The following is an 18,289-nucleotide window of genomic DNA, read 5'->3' as shown; positions in this document are numbered from 1 at the left end:
TTTCTATGGGCTGCCCCATCACCAAAAAAGGTTAATGTTGCTCTTTTCTCTATCACTGCATTTGTTTCTGCCTCCCAAGAGTAAATATTGATGTCTACCACAACATTTGATTTGAGAACTACAGGTAGTAGTAGTTAATTATTTGGGAGAAATTAGCTAGCTTTGTTTGGTTATCTTTCTTGCTTGTGTAAGACTTGAAGTTTGCTAAAGGTAATAAAATAGGTCCAAAAGAATCCAAGCAGCTTTTTTGTTTTGGTTGTTGGTTTGTTTTTGACAAGGAAGGTTAACCATGACTACTATGGAACTTGTTATTACCAGACTAAGCTAGAATTCAGAGATCTGCCTGCCTATGCCTCTGAAGTACTGGGAATTTACCACTATGGCTGGGCAAAGGAACATTCTTAAGCTCTTGTTATGAGAATTCAACTTTTAGAAAGTTAATAGGCATAGATCAATTCATTATCAGCATTCCCTTGTCTACTGAGTTCACACCAGCTATGACTGATGTCAGGACACTAAGCCAGGTGCAAGTGAAACAGAACAAGACAGATAAGATGCCTTCCACTGTGTGGCTAACACAAACTACGACAAAAGCCATGGAAAAAGCTCATAGGTTGAATACTAACCCACAGTGATCTGTATTTTTCCATCCCACAGGATCCTCCAGAAGGATAGCAAATTTGGGGATTCCCTGTCTTGAATTGTGTTGCACTTCAACAGTGAGCATGTGCTGGGATTCAGCTAATACTTACTGTGCCTAACAGTTACCCCTCTCGATCGGATTACCAACTCAAAGAACTGGTAGGCAGAACAAATCTGCTGCTCATGGAATTCTCCAGATTACTAGGTCTAAAAATACGTCAAGGTGGTAATCTGAGTACTGTTTTAGTTCATGGTAATTGAATACAGGTTTAATGTGACAAACACTACCAGAAATTGGTGGGTCTCCTTTACTATTTTAAAGGGACAGAAGGCCAGTGAGAAGGTGTTTGTCACCAAGCCTGGGACATACATGTTGTAAGGAGAGAACCTACTCACAGAAGTAGTCTCCTGTCCTGCACGTATGTATACAACACAATACATAAATGAGGGTGAGGGGGCACACAAAGTCAGCAACTTGACTACAATCACACTTTTTTTTAAGATGTATATTTTATTAATGTGTATGTCCACATGGCCATGGGTGCCCATGCAGACACCAGAAGAGGGTAATATATTTAATGGAGCTGGAATTACAGGTATTTACAAGCAACTTGACATGGGTGCTGGAACTGAACCATATAATTTACTTTTATTGGTGTATATTCATGGGGAGGAGAATGTGCTCCACACACCAGAATAAGGCATAAGATCACCTTGAATTACACAGATTGTGAGCCACCCAACATGGATGCCTCTGCAACAGCACATAATGGAAAGGACCCAGAGTATGCATTCCTGGTTAAAAGGAATAATGGTCATGGCAGGGGGTTAGAGAGATGGCTCAGTGGTTAAGAACACTGCTATTCCAGAGGTCCTGAATTCAATTACCCAGCAACCACGTGGTCGCTCACAACCATCTATAACAGGATCTGCCCTCTTCTGGTATGTCTGAAGATATCTACAGTGTACACATGTACATAAAATAAAAATTATGGTCATTGTTTACACCATACATTGTGGTACTTTTCAGTACCACTTCTGAAAATTCTTCTGTCTGTAGCCCAGTTACCTAAGCTGGGAAGTTTGAGGATTGAGGCAAGAGGGCTGTTTGAGTCGTAAAATACAAGACCAGCCTTAGCATCATAGTGGGAGAAAAAGTGCATGTGGTAGCGTTTAAGGTCATGTCAGGCTACACCAGTCTGAGCTACAAGGTCTTTAAAATTTATTGCGTGTTCGGGCGCACGCACGTATATGCTGTCACGGTCTTCAGACACACCAAAAGAGGGCATCAGATCCTGTTACTGATGGTTGTGAGCCACCATGTGGTTGCTGGGGAATTGAACTCTAGAGGATAAGTGTTCTTAACCTGAGCCATCTCTTCAGCCCACAAGATCTGGTTTCCCTTAGAGTATAATTAAGGCAGAATCCTAAGTATAGATTAGCTATTTGGGGACACATTAAAAAAAAACAAAGTAACAATCATTAACAATATAAAATCACCCAAGTAGTAAAAACTCTTAAGATCCTTTTTATATTTCAGTCTACTAAATATATAAATACCTTTTCCATTTCCTGCCTGAAGGTTGTAAAAAGTTCATTGCTTTTTGCCATAGTAGTCTGGAATTCTTCAAATTTATCCATATAAAGAGAAAGCTACAGAACAAAATAGAAAGTTATTTTGAGTAAACAATTCAAACTCAAAGTCTATATGATGAGGGTAAAATATGATGGCTGTTTTAATAACTCACAGATCTCGTACTTGGAAAGCTTAGTGCTGTTCATATAATTTAAAATGCAGAACTATTTATTATAACCTCATTAATTAAAATCCCATGTACATGGTTTTAGAAATTTCATACCTGCAAATGTTTTGAATCTGACCCCTACTTGCATGGAGATAATTGGTGACAATGAGACAGTGAGATAGATGCTCAAGAAAGAACAAAAACTGGGAGACAAAGGAATTCAGTATGAATTTACACACCCCACCTGTAGAAAAAGCATCCAAAGACAAGAAAGGAAAAACTTTTAAGTTCCAGTAGGGAACTTCTTACATTACAAGGAAACAAGTTCAGAGGATTTTTTTTTCTCTGTGGGTTTTGGTTCCCAGTGCCTGAATGGAGGTTACCAACTATGGGGATGCAATGCTATGCAATGGGGATATACATACATACAGGGAGGAAGTAGAAGGATTGTCTAGGGCTACAGCTAATTAATCCTTAGGATTAGGGGAGAGGAATGCAATTCACCAGACACCAAAAATACCTATATGATCAGTGACATGAGAAAAATACATAAAGCAAACATTGAACAAAATGTGGGAGGCTGAGGGGGGGGTATGATGGAAGATGGACCACCCATACACATTTCCTGCGTAGGAGTCACATGGCAAGCACTTGAAGCAGGTGCTACTACTATTTGGGAAGCAGCAGCAAAGTTCATTGGAAGATAAGCAATGAGCAATACCGGCAGAAACGTGTAGCAAAAGAGCAGAAGCTGCAATAGGATGTATAGGGAATGAAGTGTTCCACCCTAACCTGAAGGTGATGGCCTGAAGTCGGGCAATGGTGGTACTTTTTTATACTCATAAGTTTCAGTGAGGTCTGCTCTAATTGAAGATGGGATATCCGTGTAAAGGCTGTATCATTATAGTTCAGTGCTGGCCCACAGAAGTGAATAAATGCCAACTACCCACTTGGACCAAGGCAAACCAGTAAGACCAACTGTACTATGAAATATCAGAGAGCAGCAAATTAGAAATGACAGCAAAGGAAGCAGTACGGTTGCACAGGTTCCAGGCAGCACCTGAAGTGCAGACTTTAAACCTTAGCCATCTTGAGTCTTGCCGCCTGCACTTGGACAACTGACAAAGTAATGGATTTGAGGATTTGAATTTCCTACTAGCCTATGGCAAAAGTTTCAGACTTCTGATCAATGCCTGTTAAAATATGACCTCTTAAATAAGGCTAACTTTAGTAGTACCACCAATACAGTAAGATGTCCTGCCCTACCCCCAAAAAATAGTAAGCAGAAATGGTACTTATAAAGATTCATGCCAGGTTTAATGTACTTTATTTAGGGTCTTATTTTAAAAACACATCAACTTTAGTTTCTTTCAATAGAACCTAGCTAGCTAAAAAGCATTTCACCTACTAAGACGGAATCTTTCTTGTACCTTCTCAAGTAAGGAGATAGATGGCACACACTACATGTATTTTAAACAGATTGTACCAAAATACATGTGTAATGAAAGGGGAGGGGAAGCCTTGGCTAAAAGTATTTAACAAAACTGTCTTCAAGTGGAACAATAATCACAAGCAGTTTTAAAACAGTGTAGGTGACAAATTAGCACAAAAGTATAACTACATTAAGGTATGTGAAAGTATAACATTCTTTAATTGTGGAAGCTTGCTGGTTTCCCTTAGTGTGGAATACGAGGTAAGACACTTTGGTATACATGTCATTTCCAGTTACCATTCATGCACACTTTCCATCACTAGAAATGTTTGAATACTTTTATTTCTTAAGTAGAAAAAGGTACAGTGGTGTTTTGGGTAAAAATAGTCACATGTCTAATATTAGCAGAAAACATAGCTAAATACCTCAAATGTGGCTGAGGATGTTTCTCTACTATCTTGAAAATGAAAGCCATTAGAGATGGATAACTAACCATCCCAGTTTGGGTGAGATTTGAGAGTGGGAGACACTAGTACTAAGATATAGGTCTTTTAAGTACTAAACCCAGGGATACTCAAATTTGGATGGTTACCCTAAATGAAAACACACTTCTAAGAGTTAAGACTGCTCCATCAGCATTGGTCAGCTCTTGCTGGGAACAAGCAAAACCACATTAGAGGAGTTTCCAGGTATGTATTAAATGAGTCATTTTTCTTACAAATGCTGCTATCCCCAACCATCAAGTTACCTGCTGTTTTAGTTGGACTTCTTGCTGTTTCATTTGTTCATATTTGTGCCTGGATTCTGTTGCTTCTTTTAATAACTAAAAAACAGAAACATCCTTGCAAAAGTACTAATAGTAATTACAAATATGAGTATGTCATACCGTAGTTACTCCACATCCTTCAGTTCATTATTATAGCAAGAAAGACTACACCAGTTATCATTTACACACCTTCCATCATTAAAAAGTAGAAATGTTTGAACTTTATTGCTTTTACTGCTTAAATAGAAAAAGGTACAGTGGAGGCCTAAAGCAATTTACAAAGTTTAGGTTTCTAAGTATAGAGAACAGATTTCTGAGCATTAAAAACAAAACAGGTGTAAGACTGGATGTGTTTGCTTTATAGGCATAAAGCCTATAAATTCGGTATGGTGGTTCAAGGAGTTCAAGGTTATATCCTCCAGCCAGGGCTACAATATGAGACCCTGACTCTAATAAAATTAAAATTACACCAAGGAATATAAATAAAAATAAATCATTTCCCTAGTATCAACTTGTTCAAAAACCAAACAAGGGGAGGGTATGGTAATGTATGCCTTATTAGTCCTAGTACTCAAAACACAGGCATGTGGAACTCTGAACAGAAGCCAAAAGCCTTTAGTGCTTTCTTGTCATACCCCTGGAGTGACATTGAATGTGTTACTGGTAATACCGTTTCCTTTTTTTTTCTTTTTAAAAAAGGAACAGAACTTACAAACTCTCTCTCTCTCTGATGTTTTTCATCAGCTTCTTTTATCAGCTGTGTTGTTTGCTGAAGTTTGGCATCCACAAGCTGTTGTTGCAATTCCTTGTGTTTGAATACTTTATCAATATGCTATGAAAAAAGAATTCCTTCCATCACTTCATGAAGACAGGAACACAATGGGGGAGGAAATATAAGATGTTACAACATTCTGCTTACCTATTAATACCACATAGCTAAGAATATTAGGTCTTTCTGTCTGCACTTAAAGTACCTAAAACTCTGCAGTGTTTGACATCACCTGCCCCTTTGGTCAGCCCTATAGAGCTAGGCATCATCACTAGACAAAGATCAAACTAATAGAGATATGTACACACTGTTTTTTTTCTGTCCATTTTCCCCTACCCATTAAATTTTGATAAATTCATCAATTGAAGGCAGTATCTGACAATGTGAACGATATGAGTCAGAGCAAAACTAATGTGTGACACTAGGCAAATTTCTGTCATGCTAAATCTCAATGCCAGTATCTGATATAATCATACCCAGATTTGCTGAGCTGTTAGTAGTTGACCCACGTAAGGTGCTTGGTGCCATACGGACACAAGAAGAACTGGTAAGTGGATGGATATACACTGAAGGCATGGAGCTAGAGAACCAGGATTCTTCCAGTTACAGTATGATACAATATATGACCAGGAGAATATTAATGGGTGATGAGGTAGTCTACGTATTAAGAGCATGGCAGATGATTTCTTCACTTATATAAACATGCCACAAATAACAAGATTTAAATAGGGTTTTCTTATTTGCTACAGCTATGAAGAAGCAGACAGCCCATTAATAAAACTGAAAGAATCATAAAATGGGGGAGGGCTACGTAGATGCTTCAGTATTTACAGCATAGAGGCTCTGACACCCTCACACAGACACACATGCAGGTAAACAGCAATGCATATGAAATGAAAAAAGAGAATTAGGGCTAGGTCCATGCCTTTAATCCTAGCAGGAGGATCTCTGTAAACTCAAGGCCAGCCTACTCTACATGGTAAGCTCCAGGACAGCCAGAATTACAGAAAAAAACAAAAAGAAAGTAAGGGCTTTAATAATTTAATTTTAGCCTGTACGACAACAAAACCAGAAAACTATATAACTTCAATAACAGGACAAGAAATCTTATATTTTGGAGATGAGACATAAACTAGTAAAACAGATAGGCTTTATTTGGTTCTTAATTCAGACTTTTGTTTTTAGTAACAGAAAGTAGGAATGGTTAAGAGCTCTTGCTGCTCTTCTTGTTGCTCTTGCAGATGACCCAACAATAGGCAGCTCACAAACTGCATGTAATTCCAGCTCCAGGGACTCCAATATCTTCTTCAAACCTCTTGGAGCATTTACATAAAATTTTAAGAGAAAAGCAGATACATTCTAGCAGTGATTAGATTTAGCATTAAATAACCACTTTTTAGATGTGAAAATGGTATGGCCGAAAAGAATTTTCTGATTTATACACTTAATATCTACAAATGGGGCTAGAGGTTTGATCTAGAGGTTAAGAACACGGGCTGCTCTTCCAGAGAATCTGGGTTGAATTCCAGCACTTACATGGTGGCTTGCGACCATGTGTTGACTCCAGTGCCAGCACCTTCTAGATATAAGGTGACTTCAAGACAGAAGCTATGGATATGGCTTAGCAATTAAATGCAAGTACTTTTCTGAGTACTTTCTACCTTGGGCATCCCTTAATCACCAGATATTTCCTCTAATAGCTTCTTCAGGCCACTATAGCCACTGCACTTCTATGCAAATACATATCCAGACAAAGACAAGCATATACATATAATTAAAAAAAAAAAACAGACTTGTTCAAGGCCATAGTGAGATGCTGTCTGGAAAAAAAAAACCAACCAACAACAGAAAAATCTTAGCACTCAGGAAGCAAAGACTACATCTGCCATGAGTTCCAGGACAGCCAGGAATACAGTAAGTTTCAAACTAGCCTGGGCCATAGGTAAAGGTTATACTTAAAACATCAAAAAAAAACTAATGAAAGGTGTGGTATAACGCATGCCTTTCATGCCAGTACTCAGGTACTGCAAAGGCAGGCAGATCTGAGTTTGAGGCCAACCTATCCTACAGAGTGAGTTCCAGGACAACCAGACGAAACACACAAACCCTGTCTCAAAACACCCCCACCCTTGGAGAACAACAAAAAAAACTCACAAAAGACAGACACCTGGGGTATAAGTTAAATGATAAAATATATGTAGTATACACAAGATCCCTGGGATTGATTTCAGCACAAAAAGGGGGGGGGGGTTGAAAGTAGCAGAAAGCCCTCAAGAGTATGGCCAAGCACTAGATATAGCACAATTAACCAAAAACCTCAGTAAAAAAAAAGATTAGGATTTTAAATGTAAAGCTGGGTATATTTTATAAATGCCTGTACATATTTTACAAATGCCTACCTGGGGGTCTGCCTACCTGGGGGTCCAAACACCCATGGTGATAAGCAAAACTCAATCTGAATGACAAAACAGACCAACTAAACCAAACCAAACCCTGAAACACAGACATAATGAAATGACTATATAGATAATCAGTAATGTTTGAGATGCAGGGTATTCTGAGGCCAGATATTTATTGGTTATTAGTCAAGAAAACAATTTGTGGGCTGGAGAGATGGCTCAGTGGTTAAGAGCACTGACTGCTCTTCCATCTTGAGTTCAATTCCCAGCAACAACATGGTGGCTTGTAATAGGATCTGATGCCCTCTTCTGGTGTGTCTGAAGACAGCTATAATGTACTCATATATAATAAATAAATCTATTAAAAAAAAAGAAAACAATTTGTGTTGTGAGAGTTGGAACTAGTATTTAATAAGACTAGTATTTAATAAGACTCCTGGAATAATATTACCTTATGTATTCATACAGATAGATTCCCAATCCTTCTCGCTGTGCATTGGTTTGATGCTTTCGCTAGTCAATAAACTCACTTCTGCTACACAAGGAAAGAAACTGCAGTAATACTTTTACTACAGTAGTGAACAGAGAAGTTGCTACTAACAGTGAGAGGCAATATAAAACAATTACCTCTTCCCGTAGTGCATACTGCTCAATAAGCTTCTTTAGCTTCTCTCCCAATTCAATATTCTCCTGTCGAAGTTTGGCATTGTGTATGTCATGCTGTTCCAACTGAGCTTGGATTTCATTTAGAGTTATCTGAAAATGTGCTGTTGCTTCTTTACGTCGCTCTTCCTCCTCTCGAGCCTGCTGCATATTTTCCTCCTTAGTGCCCAAAAGAATTTCTGTTAATAGGAGACCTATGGAAAAAATGCTCAAGGAAGGTGCTGTGGCTAGACTCAGGAGGTGGAGAAGGAGATCCTAAGTTTGGACAACTGTCTCAAGCAAAAAGAAAATTCAGGAGAAATGGTTCAATTATTTAACTGATTGTTGCCCAAGCCTACAGACCTAAGTCCAAATTAGTACCCACATAAAAGGTAGAACATGCCAGTCTGTGCCTGTAATCGTAGCTTGGGGGGGTTCCACATACCTACCCACACTTCCACCCCAACAAACAGATGGATGCACACACAAAAAAACAAAACAGAAAAAAAGATTGGAGATAAAGCTCAAGTAAAAATGTTTGCCTGTGGGGAGAAAGAAAAGCTGCTGTAATATGTTTACTACCACCACTGCCCTGAAACATTACATCTAAGGGACAGTTTGTCCCCCTTACTTAGGACCAGAAAGCATTTGAAAGCATACTTTTCTCTTTTCCCATTCAGAACACTGAGATATATTAACCAAGGATAATACGACTATCTACTAGAACAGGCTTCTTGAAAACCACATTAAGAATCAGATTAGTCTGAGCAAACATCCCCTCTTTCAGTTTACTTTCTAGATCAAACCTCTAACTCTTGAGAGGTCAAGAGACCAATAGCATCCTTATTTTAAAAAGCTTACCTTCAAGTATATTTCACTATCCATTAATTGGGTTGGGATGGGAGTAAGTTAAGTGGGATTAAAACAGGGGCATTGGAACACACTAGGCATGTTCTCTCTATATATATAGGCTATATCCCCAGCCCAGTTTTTAGTTTTCATTTTGAGACAAGATCTCATTAAGTTGACCAGGCTGAGCTGACACTGAACTTGCTCTAAAGTGTAGGCAAGTCTTTGACCCAACGTCAGTCCCCAGCACCCAAATCAATTAGCTCAGAACCACCTGTAACTCTGAGAGATTGAAGTTCCCATCAAATGCTATAAATAAAATATTTTTTAAGGAAGCAAGGGGGATGGAGAGATGGCTCAGAGATTGAGAGCACTGACTGTTCTTCCGGAGGTCCTGAGTTCAATTCCCAACAACCACACGGTGGCTCACAACCATCTGTAATGGGATCTGATGCTCTCTTCTAAAGACAGATACATGAAATAAATCTGTTTATTTTTTGTAAAGAAAGTAAATGATAATTCCCATCTGGTGAAAACCCCATGTCCTAAGTTGAATGTTGTTCTGCCTAGGTCCTTGGGATGTAGAAGAATTTGCTCAGAGTTCCAGGTCAGTATCCTACCCTATTATACAGAACAACAGGCCAGTTACAATGTTAAGAGGTAGATTCTTTTCATGGCTCTTTTTGTTTTCTTCCTCCATGGGGATACCAATTCATACCTGCTTACTGTTCCTACATAAATCTGCTCAAGATTTAAATGCTACTGCCAAAAGTACTTAGCAACCAAGACCTAGGAGTGAGCCAGAAAACTTGGGCAGTGCAGTGCTGGCCTTTCTCACATCCTCTAAATTTGCTAGTTTCTCATTTTGTGGCAGCTACTTTAGTGCTCTGCAAACAAAAACAAAACAAAAACTGGCAAGTCTGAGATTTTTTTTAAGCCATGGCTTTGAGAGGTGGAGGACGGAGGAAGGGAGAAGGGACTAGAGAGATAGGTCAATAGTTAAGAGCACCACCGATGTTCAGTTCCCATCACCCAGCACATGGTGGCTCATAAGCACCAGTAACTTCAGTTCAAAGAGACTGACACTTCTGGCTCTCCTCCAGCATTAGACATGCACATGGTACACACAAATAAAAAATCTTTTAAAAAGAAAGTTAGATGGGAGTTCCATGTTTACTTCATGTGACCAAATATGAGGCAATTCCTGTTTTGAACAGGAAATCCAAATTTAAAAAGATAGCGTTCTAATAGTCTCACACTATATTGCTTCATTCACATCAGCCCAAGCAAACCAGAAACAAGGTCATATTTGCTCTCTAGATAGGCACAAATTTCAAAAAAAAAAAAAAAACAAAAAAAAAAAAAAAAAAAAAAACAAGACAACCTTTTGTGACATCAACTAACCTTTAAGGTCTTATTATGACGTTGAAGTTCCCTGCAAAGAGACTCCAGTTTACTTCTTGCCAAGATGGCCTTGCTGTGTTCACTCTGAAGGTGAACTTTCTCTTTCACAATTTGGGCTTGTTTCTTCTGCAGAATCTTCATTTGTTTCTGAACATTCCTGCTTTCTTCCAGCTAAAATTAGCAAGTACTTTACATTCAGAAAGCATAGCAAAAGTCCCCATTCCCTCAGTGAAGGCTAGAACAATCAGTTACCAGCTATGTGATTTTCTTTTTTTAAAGACAATCTTGCTATGTAGCCTGGTTGGCCTACAACCTTCAATCCTCCTGCCTCAACCTGAGATCTGAAATTACAAGCAAATGCACCAAAGCCAATTAAGAGTTGTGGCTAGAGGAATGGCTAGGCAGCTACGAGTATTTACTGATCTTCCAGGGGACCATTTTGGGGTCCAGCATCCATATGAGGTGGCTCACAACTGCCTGTAACTCCAGTTTCTTTTTTTTTTAAGATTTACTTATTTATTATATATAAGTACACTGTAGCTGTGTTTAGACACACCAGACGAGGGAATCAGATTTCATTACAGATGGTTGTGAGGCACCATGTGGTTGCTGGGAATTGAACTCAGGACCTTTGGGAGAGCAGTCAGTGCTCTTATCCGCTGAACTCCAGTTTCAAAGGATCCAATACTCCTCCTATCTCCCCACCTCTCTACCTCGAACAAGCGCTCTTGCCTCCCCACACACACAATGTTTTGTTAAATCTTAAAAAAGATAACAGGCTCATCACCCAGAGAGAGGGGCCCAGGAAAAATATGAGCATCAGGAACATTTCAATCAAGATGAATATTCAAATGTCACGGTCCCAGCCTGTAATCACAGCACTCAGGAGGCTAAGACAAGAGGATTGTCATGACTTCAAGGTCAGCCTAGAGTTATATGAGTACCAGCTCAGCCCGAGTTACAATATGAGCCCCCGTCTTTAAATACAATACAAAACAAGCCAACTATTAGGCTAGAGAGTAGGTTTAAGCAGTGCTTAAGCAGAGAACTAAAGAGTTCAGGTCTATCATAAGTCTGTAACTCCAGCTCTAGGAGATCTGATGCCCTCTTCTAGCCTCCTCAGATAATACATTTATATACACACCACCCCCAACCCAGTGGTAGAACACTTGCCTCCCACAAGTAACACTTGGGGTGAGGATCCAATCCTTAGGACAACTAAATGGCGGCTGGGAGAGCTCAACACTACATTGTATAATTTTATTCAAGCTGTTTCATGCTATGTGAAACCACCAACCTCCTCTCTGTAATAGTTTTAAGGAAAGTAAGCCATCTAGTGTGAGTGGAATACATGAGCCAACTCTTTCTTTAGCCCCTTAGATTTACATCTTCAGAACAGCTTTTAATTATTCTACTTATTATCCAAATTTTGTACAGCTATAATCAGACCAAGAGTTGCCCAAGAGTACAGAGTGGGGGATGGAGATTGGAATCTTGAAACCTTCCACATTGACCTGGGGACCTTGATTTGTCACCTTTGCCTGAGATACTAATTATGGCCCTTCCTTGTTTCAAATCAGTGATTCATGGGCAGTTTAGGCTCCTCATTTTCCAGCTGTAATCCTGTGTTTTGAACTGATGATATACTTGATATTTCTTCTCCCAGAGTTTCATCTTTCTAAAATGAGCTAAACCCTATTCTGTCCAGAATTAATTCAACAGGTAAGGCCAGTATCTCTTGAATTTCTGTTTGTTGGTTAGGTGTCTATAGACTGTTTCTTAGCTATTAAGACTTGCTGAAATCCAAACATAAAATACAGGATTATTGGAACTGAAGAGATGGCTCAGTGGTTAAGATGACTAGTTACTCTTCTGGGTGCCTGGGTACAATTCTTAGCACCCACATGATTCTCATAACCATCTGTAACTCCCTGGTTCAACTTCTAGCATGTAGAAGCAGTTTACAACAGTCTGTAACTCCATCCAGTCCCAGGGGATCCAATAACCTCTTACCTGTCTCTGACAGCACCAGCACACACATGGGATACAGGCATACATATAGACAAAATACCCACATACAAAAAATAAGAGAACTTCAATTAAAAATGGGATTACTGTGCTTCTGTCTTTATTTTTACTATAAAAGAAGCTACGTTGTGTCAACAAGATAAGATGGCTTAGGGGAAGCTTGCCACGAAAACCTTATGGCTTGAGTTCAATTCCTAGAACTCTGAAAAGTTGTCCTCTGACATCTATATACACACTGTGGGGCTCAAGTGTCAGTACTCTTTCTCACACATACATACATACATATAAAAGCTGGAATTAGTGCGTATGTTATTTAGATATTAATATTGAACTTTATTTTTCTAAAAATACCTACAGAATACTTAACTAAATTTAGAACCTTTTTTAAAAAACTAACTAACTAGAATCCTGCAATTTTAGGTTAGAAGCAAATGAATCCCTTTCAAGGTATTATCTATACTAACAGATAAGATGGCCAGCCACCTTACCAACTGTCCTGAACAGCTTTTACTCAAGAAACTGAGTCACAAAAAGCAAGAGTGCCACCTTGTGGCCCATCAACACAGACCAAAAGCATCATAGCAGGATATAGTAGGTCACATATGCAATCCCGGGTCCTTGGGAAGGTAATGAAGGCAAGTCATACTTGTGACATGAGTTCCAGATTGACCTGGGACAAATACGGCAGTCTGTAAAAGACCACACCAAACAAACAAAAACCTTTCAAACTATTTACAAACACTTCTCTAGAAATCCCTATGGAAAGAATTGCTGCCCTTGCTTATGTGAAGTTGCCCAAGCATGGACTAGGCATGACAATGTAATTCCAGAGGCTGAAGAGTCAGACTGAATTACTGCAACTACCCCTGCTCCCACAACGCTGTGCTCAGCCTGCAAGGGCTGGGATTAAAGGTATATGATGCCACACCAGCTATCATGTACTTTTAAAATGCATTTAAAAACCCACTCTTAGCAAGACATGGTAGTACACGCCTTTAGTCCCAGCACTCAGAAGGCAGAGGGAGTCAAATCACTGAGTTTTAGGCCAGCCTGTCCTATAAAATGATAAAATGAGTTCCAGGATAGCTAGGGCTACAAAGAAAAGCCAAACTGTCTTGAAACCTGCCCTCTACACACACACACACACACACACACACACACACAGAGAGAGAGAGAGAGAGAGAGAGAGAGAGAGAGAGAGAGAGAGAGAGAGAGAGAGAGAGAGAGAGAGAGAGAGAGAGCGCAAGCTAGCTCCAGGGGATCTGAAACCCTCTTTTGGCTTGACTTGCACATGCATAAGTAATTAACAATAATTTCTTAAACAAGTGGGAAATAAAGACAAGAGACCATGCAAATCTGCCTTCTTTAAGTATATGAAGATTGTATTTCTTAATTTGTGCCATATAAGAGACATGAAATGGACTAAGCATGTGGGTTGGTCAGGTGACTTAGTGGTTAAGAACACTGACAAGTCTTCTAAAGGTCCTGACTGAGTTTTAATTCCCAGCAACCACATGGTGGCTCATGACTATCTGATAAAGGGATCTGATGCCTTCTTCTGGCATTTAGGTGTGTATGCAGACAGAGCATTCCTATATTTAAATACATTTTCAAAAAGGTTTTGCAGTTGTAAAAGTGCTACCTTATGAGCCAGCTAGTGGTAGTGGCGTGAGCCTTTAATCCCAGCACTTGGGAGGCAGAGATAGGTGACACTCTTCGAGGTCATGGCCAGCCTGGTCTACAGAGAAAGTTCCAGGAAAGCCAGGGCTACACAGAGACACTTTCTGAAACAAACAAACAACAAATAAGGACCAGGCATGATGGTACATTCCTTTATTCCCAGCATTCAGGAGGCAGTAGCAAACACTGGTGATCTTTGCTGAATTCCAGGCCAGTCTGGGATACACAGTGACACCCTGTCTTTAAGAAAGAGGGAAAGAAACTGGCATCTCATTGTGATCTTTCTCTCTGATCACTACACGAAGTTAAAACCTCTATGTCCCACTTTCTACTGGTTTTTGTTTGTTCCTTTCATATTTGTAGGTATTCTTTTATTTTTCCATATTGTTATTTTACTGTGTTAGGAATTGAATCCAAGACCTTGTGTGTGTAAAATAAATGTTCTACGACTGAACTATATATATATATATATATATATATATATATATATATATATATATATCCCGTCCTAGATGTTCTTTCAGGTGTATCTTTTAAAAACGTTATGTGTGTAGGCACTTTGCCTGCATGTATACCACAGTTATATTACTTTTCTGGTACAAAGGCCAGAGAGGGCACCAGATCCCCTGGAACTGGAATTATAGTACATTGTTAGCTGTCGTGTGAATGCTAGACTCTAATTCTGAGTCTTTTGGACAAGCAGCTAGGTGCTCTTACCACTAAACCATGTCCAGCCCCTTTTACGCATTCTTGATACTAAATCTAACTCTGGTGTAAAGTTTGTCCCAGGTTTGTAATGTCATCTTTCAAGGTACTTTGATTTTCTTTTTCCTGGTATACACTGAATCTGGGGCTGGCATGTGCTAGGCAAGCATACTACCACTGAGATGTAGCTCTAGTCCCTTTTTACTTTAAGGCAGGAGACCACTGAATTGCCCATATAGCCCCTGAACTAGTGATCTTCTTGCCTCAGCCCCCTCAATAGCTGGCATTATAGGCCTGCACTAAAGGGCCCTAGACTTTAAGGTATTTACTGGAGGCACATACTGATTCCAGTAGACCAATTTCTACAATTTTTATTTATTTGCTTACTTCTTTTATTTATATATACCATGACCTAACTGTAATGTCTAGGGATCAGTTCTATCATGTGAGTCCTAGGGATCCATTTTAGGTCATCAGGCTTGGCAATAGGTACCTTTACCAACTCAGTCAGCTTTTTGTTTTAAAAGATTTATTTACTTATTTTATGTATGTGCTGGCCTATTTTTTGTTTTGTTTTGTTTTGTTTTTTAAGACAGTCTTGTTGTATAACAAGATGACTAAGTTGGGGGCTGGAAAGATGGCAAAGGAGTCTGCACTGCTCTTCCAGAGGTCCTGAGTTCAATTCCCAGCAGCTACATGGTGGCTCACAACCATCTGTAATGGGATCTGGTGCCCTCTTCTAGTGTGTCTGAAGACAGTGACAGTGTCTTAATTAATATATATTAAATAAATCTTTAATGAAAAGACAAGTAAGGTGGAAAGACCCAGTGTCCTTGCACTAACTTGCCATATTTGTATCATTCCCCCACCCCCACCCCCACATAAGGGGGAAGGACGAGAGCCTTACCACTTACTATTTCAACCAATGGGTTACTGAAGGAGTTGTTCAAGGCCAGTTTAGTCCATATATCATGTTCCACAGCAACAACCAAGGCTACATAAGACTCAAACAATAACAAAAACAAAAGAAAAATGGATCTTTTCTTCCAAAGTTAGGAAAATATTTAACTATTGAGAAATCTAAATATTATCTAAAAGGTTTCTTTTTTTTTGAAACAAGGTCTTATATCCCAGGCTGACTGGTCTCAAACTGCCTATGACACTACGACACTGAACTGCTAATCCTGCCTCTACCCATCAAGTCCTGGGATTACAGGCATGTACCACAACATTGTTTTTATGCAGTGCTGGGAATGGAACCCAAAGCTTCATGCATACAGGTACAATGTAGGCACATGGAACATGCACTTATGTGGGCGCGCGCACACACACACACACACACACACTTTCTATAAAAAGGAAACAGTCTATACCACAGCTTAGCACTATGGTGTTCTCTGTGTGCTGCACTGGCATCTATCTTTAATCCCAGCACTGGAAAGGCAGAGCCAGGCTAACTTCTAGGAGTTATTTAATCCCAACCTACTCTCCATAGCAAGTTCTAGGCCTGCCAAGGCTACACGGCAAGAATTTGTCTCTAAAAACCAATTGATCAACCAATCAATCAATACAACAAAATCATGAAAATCATGAAAGACTGAGAGATCAGATTCTTCCAATTTTTGAATAAAGTATTTTATAATTTAAGCTACATCAAAATTATTTTTTAAAAAGATTATCAAGCATACACATATATTATTACATTATATGGCCCTTACAGTTATGATTGAATACTCACGAGATCAGCATATTTCTTACAGAGAGCTGCCAGCTTTTCCTCTGGGGTTGAAAGGGTGTTTAGCGCTTGCATCAGTAATAAAACTTCTTTTCCTAATGATTAACAAGATAAGAAATAAGGCCTGAATAATAAGATCAAATATGACCTGTGAAGTTTACCAGTACTTCCCATGTTCTAATCTCAGAACAAAATAATCTTTTATTACAACAAGAAATATGGTATTTGCCAGTTTTTAAGTATTTTGAGCTGGGTGTGTTGTCTCAAACCACTAGTTGCGACATGAAAAGGGATCCTCAAGTTCATCCTGGGCCACAGAGTGAGACCCTGTATCAGAAAACCATAAACAAATCAAACTATTTAGTGATACAGCTAAATGGAAGAACAATTGGTTACCATGTCCGGAATTTGATTCTCAGTAGGAGAGGAGATACTTTTACATTCTGAATTTACAGACCCTCCTCTGTTTCTCACCCATTCATATTTCTATAGTTACTAACACTGCCAACGAAGAATTCTTATGGAAAGGTAAATATTCTACTGTCTAATCATTAGGTGTCTATGTTAAGACAAATGGCAAACTAAAAATGGCAAAGAATATTTTAAAAAGCTTCAGTCTGACAGACTCAGTTTTGGTTGGACATATGCTTTGCCCATCTCAAATGTGCATACCTTTCTTAGGTGCAATTAAGTAACTTACTTTTCTGGTGGTTTATTTTCTTATTTCTGTGTTAGCCAATGCTATCAAAAGCAAAACAATAGCAAAAGAACAGTAAGATAACTCTTCCCTGGGGTAGGGTGGAGGGAAGGTGTAACAGTATTTTAAGGACTGTGACAGGGAAAATCAGGTAGGAACTGTGTTTCAAAATAGGTGATTTTAAAATTTTAACTTTTTTTGGAGATGGTTTCTCAGTAGCCCTGGCTGTCCTGAAACTCATTATGTAGTAGACCAGGTTGGCCCTGAACTCACCTGCCTCTGCTTCCTGAGAGTACTGATACTAAAGGTGTGTGCCTGGCTTAAAAAAAAAAAACACCATTTTCTTTCTCTTTTTCTCTCTCTGCTTTCTTAGATTTGCTTTTGTGTATGTAAGTGTATGCCAGCAGGGTGTGTCTGATTTCCTGGAACTGGAGTTGCAGATGGTTGAAAGTTCCCACTTAAGTGCTGTGAACCAACCAGGATCATCTGCGTGTTTGCTCGTTTACTCTTATGTCTCCTCTTACAGATAACCTCTCATTAGTGTGTATACATCAATGACTGGTATATAGATTGCCGTGGGAAGAAAAAAACAGAATGACTTCAAAACTGACTATTTTTTTTAATACGAGCACAGTGGTGGCTTGAGACTACAAAAAAATTCCAGCTGAGTATGATGCCTTCTTCTTCCTCCAAAAACCTTTCTTTCCACATATTTTATTACTAAAGCTCAAAAGCCATTTGGCCCAAGACTAATAATATCATTATGAGAACTTGTAAACAGAAACATTTTTGTTGG

General features: G+C 39.1%; 1 protein-coding gene across 2 annotated transcripts in view; it reads right to left on the bottom strand.

The window, feature by feature from the left end:
- The window catches only part of TXLNG (taxilin gamma), a gene marked incomplete at its 5' end in the record, with an annotated part of 42,364 nt that overhangs the window by 3,998 nt on the left and 20,077 nt on the right, over nt 1-18,289 (bottom strand). For both annotated transcript variants that reach the window (XM_080910039.1, XM_080910038.1), the window contains 6 exons: nt 2,203-2,295; nt 4,568-4,642; nt 5,298-5,417; nt 8,381-8,575; nt 10,649-10,819; nt 16,800-16,891. In XM_080910039.1, coding sequence (XP_080766165.1) covers nt 2,203-2,295; nt 4,568-4,642; nt 5,298-5,417; nt 8,381-8,575; nt 10,649-10,819; nt 16,800-16,891 — 746 coding nt within the window. The remainder of the gene's footprint in view (nt 1-2,202; nt 2,296-4,567; nt 4,643-5,297; nt 5,418-8,380; nt 8,576-10,648; nt 10,820-16,799; nt 16,892-18,289) is intronic.

This window comes from Micromys minutus (genome assembly GCF_963924665.1).
Source record: "Micromys minutus genome assembly, chromosome: X".
NCBI lineage: Eukaryota > Metazoa > Chordata > Mammalia > Rodentia > Muridae > Micromys > Micromys minutus.
Note: the sequence above shows the minus strand (reverse complement) of the source record. Positions and strands in the feature narration are given on the sequence as shown.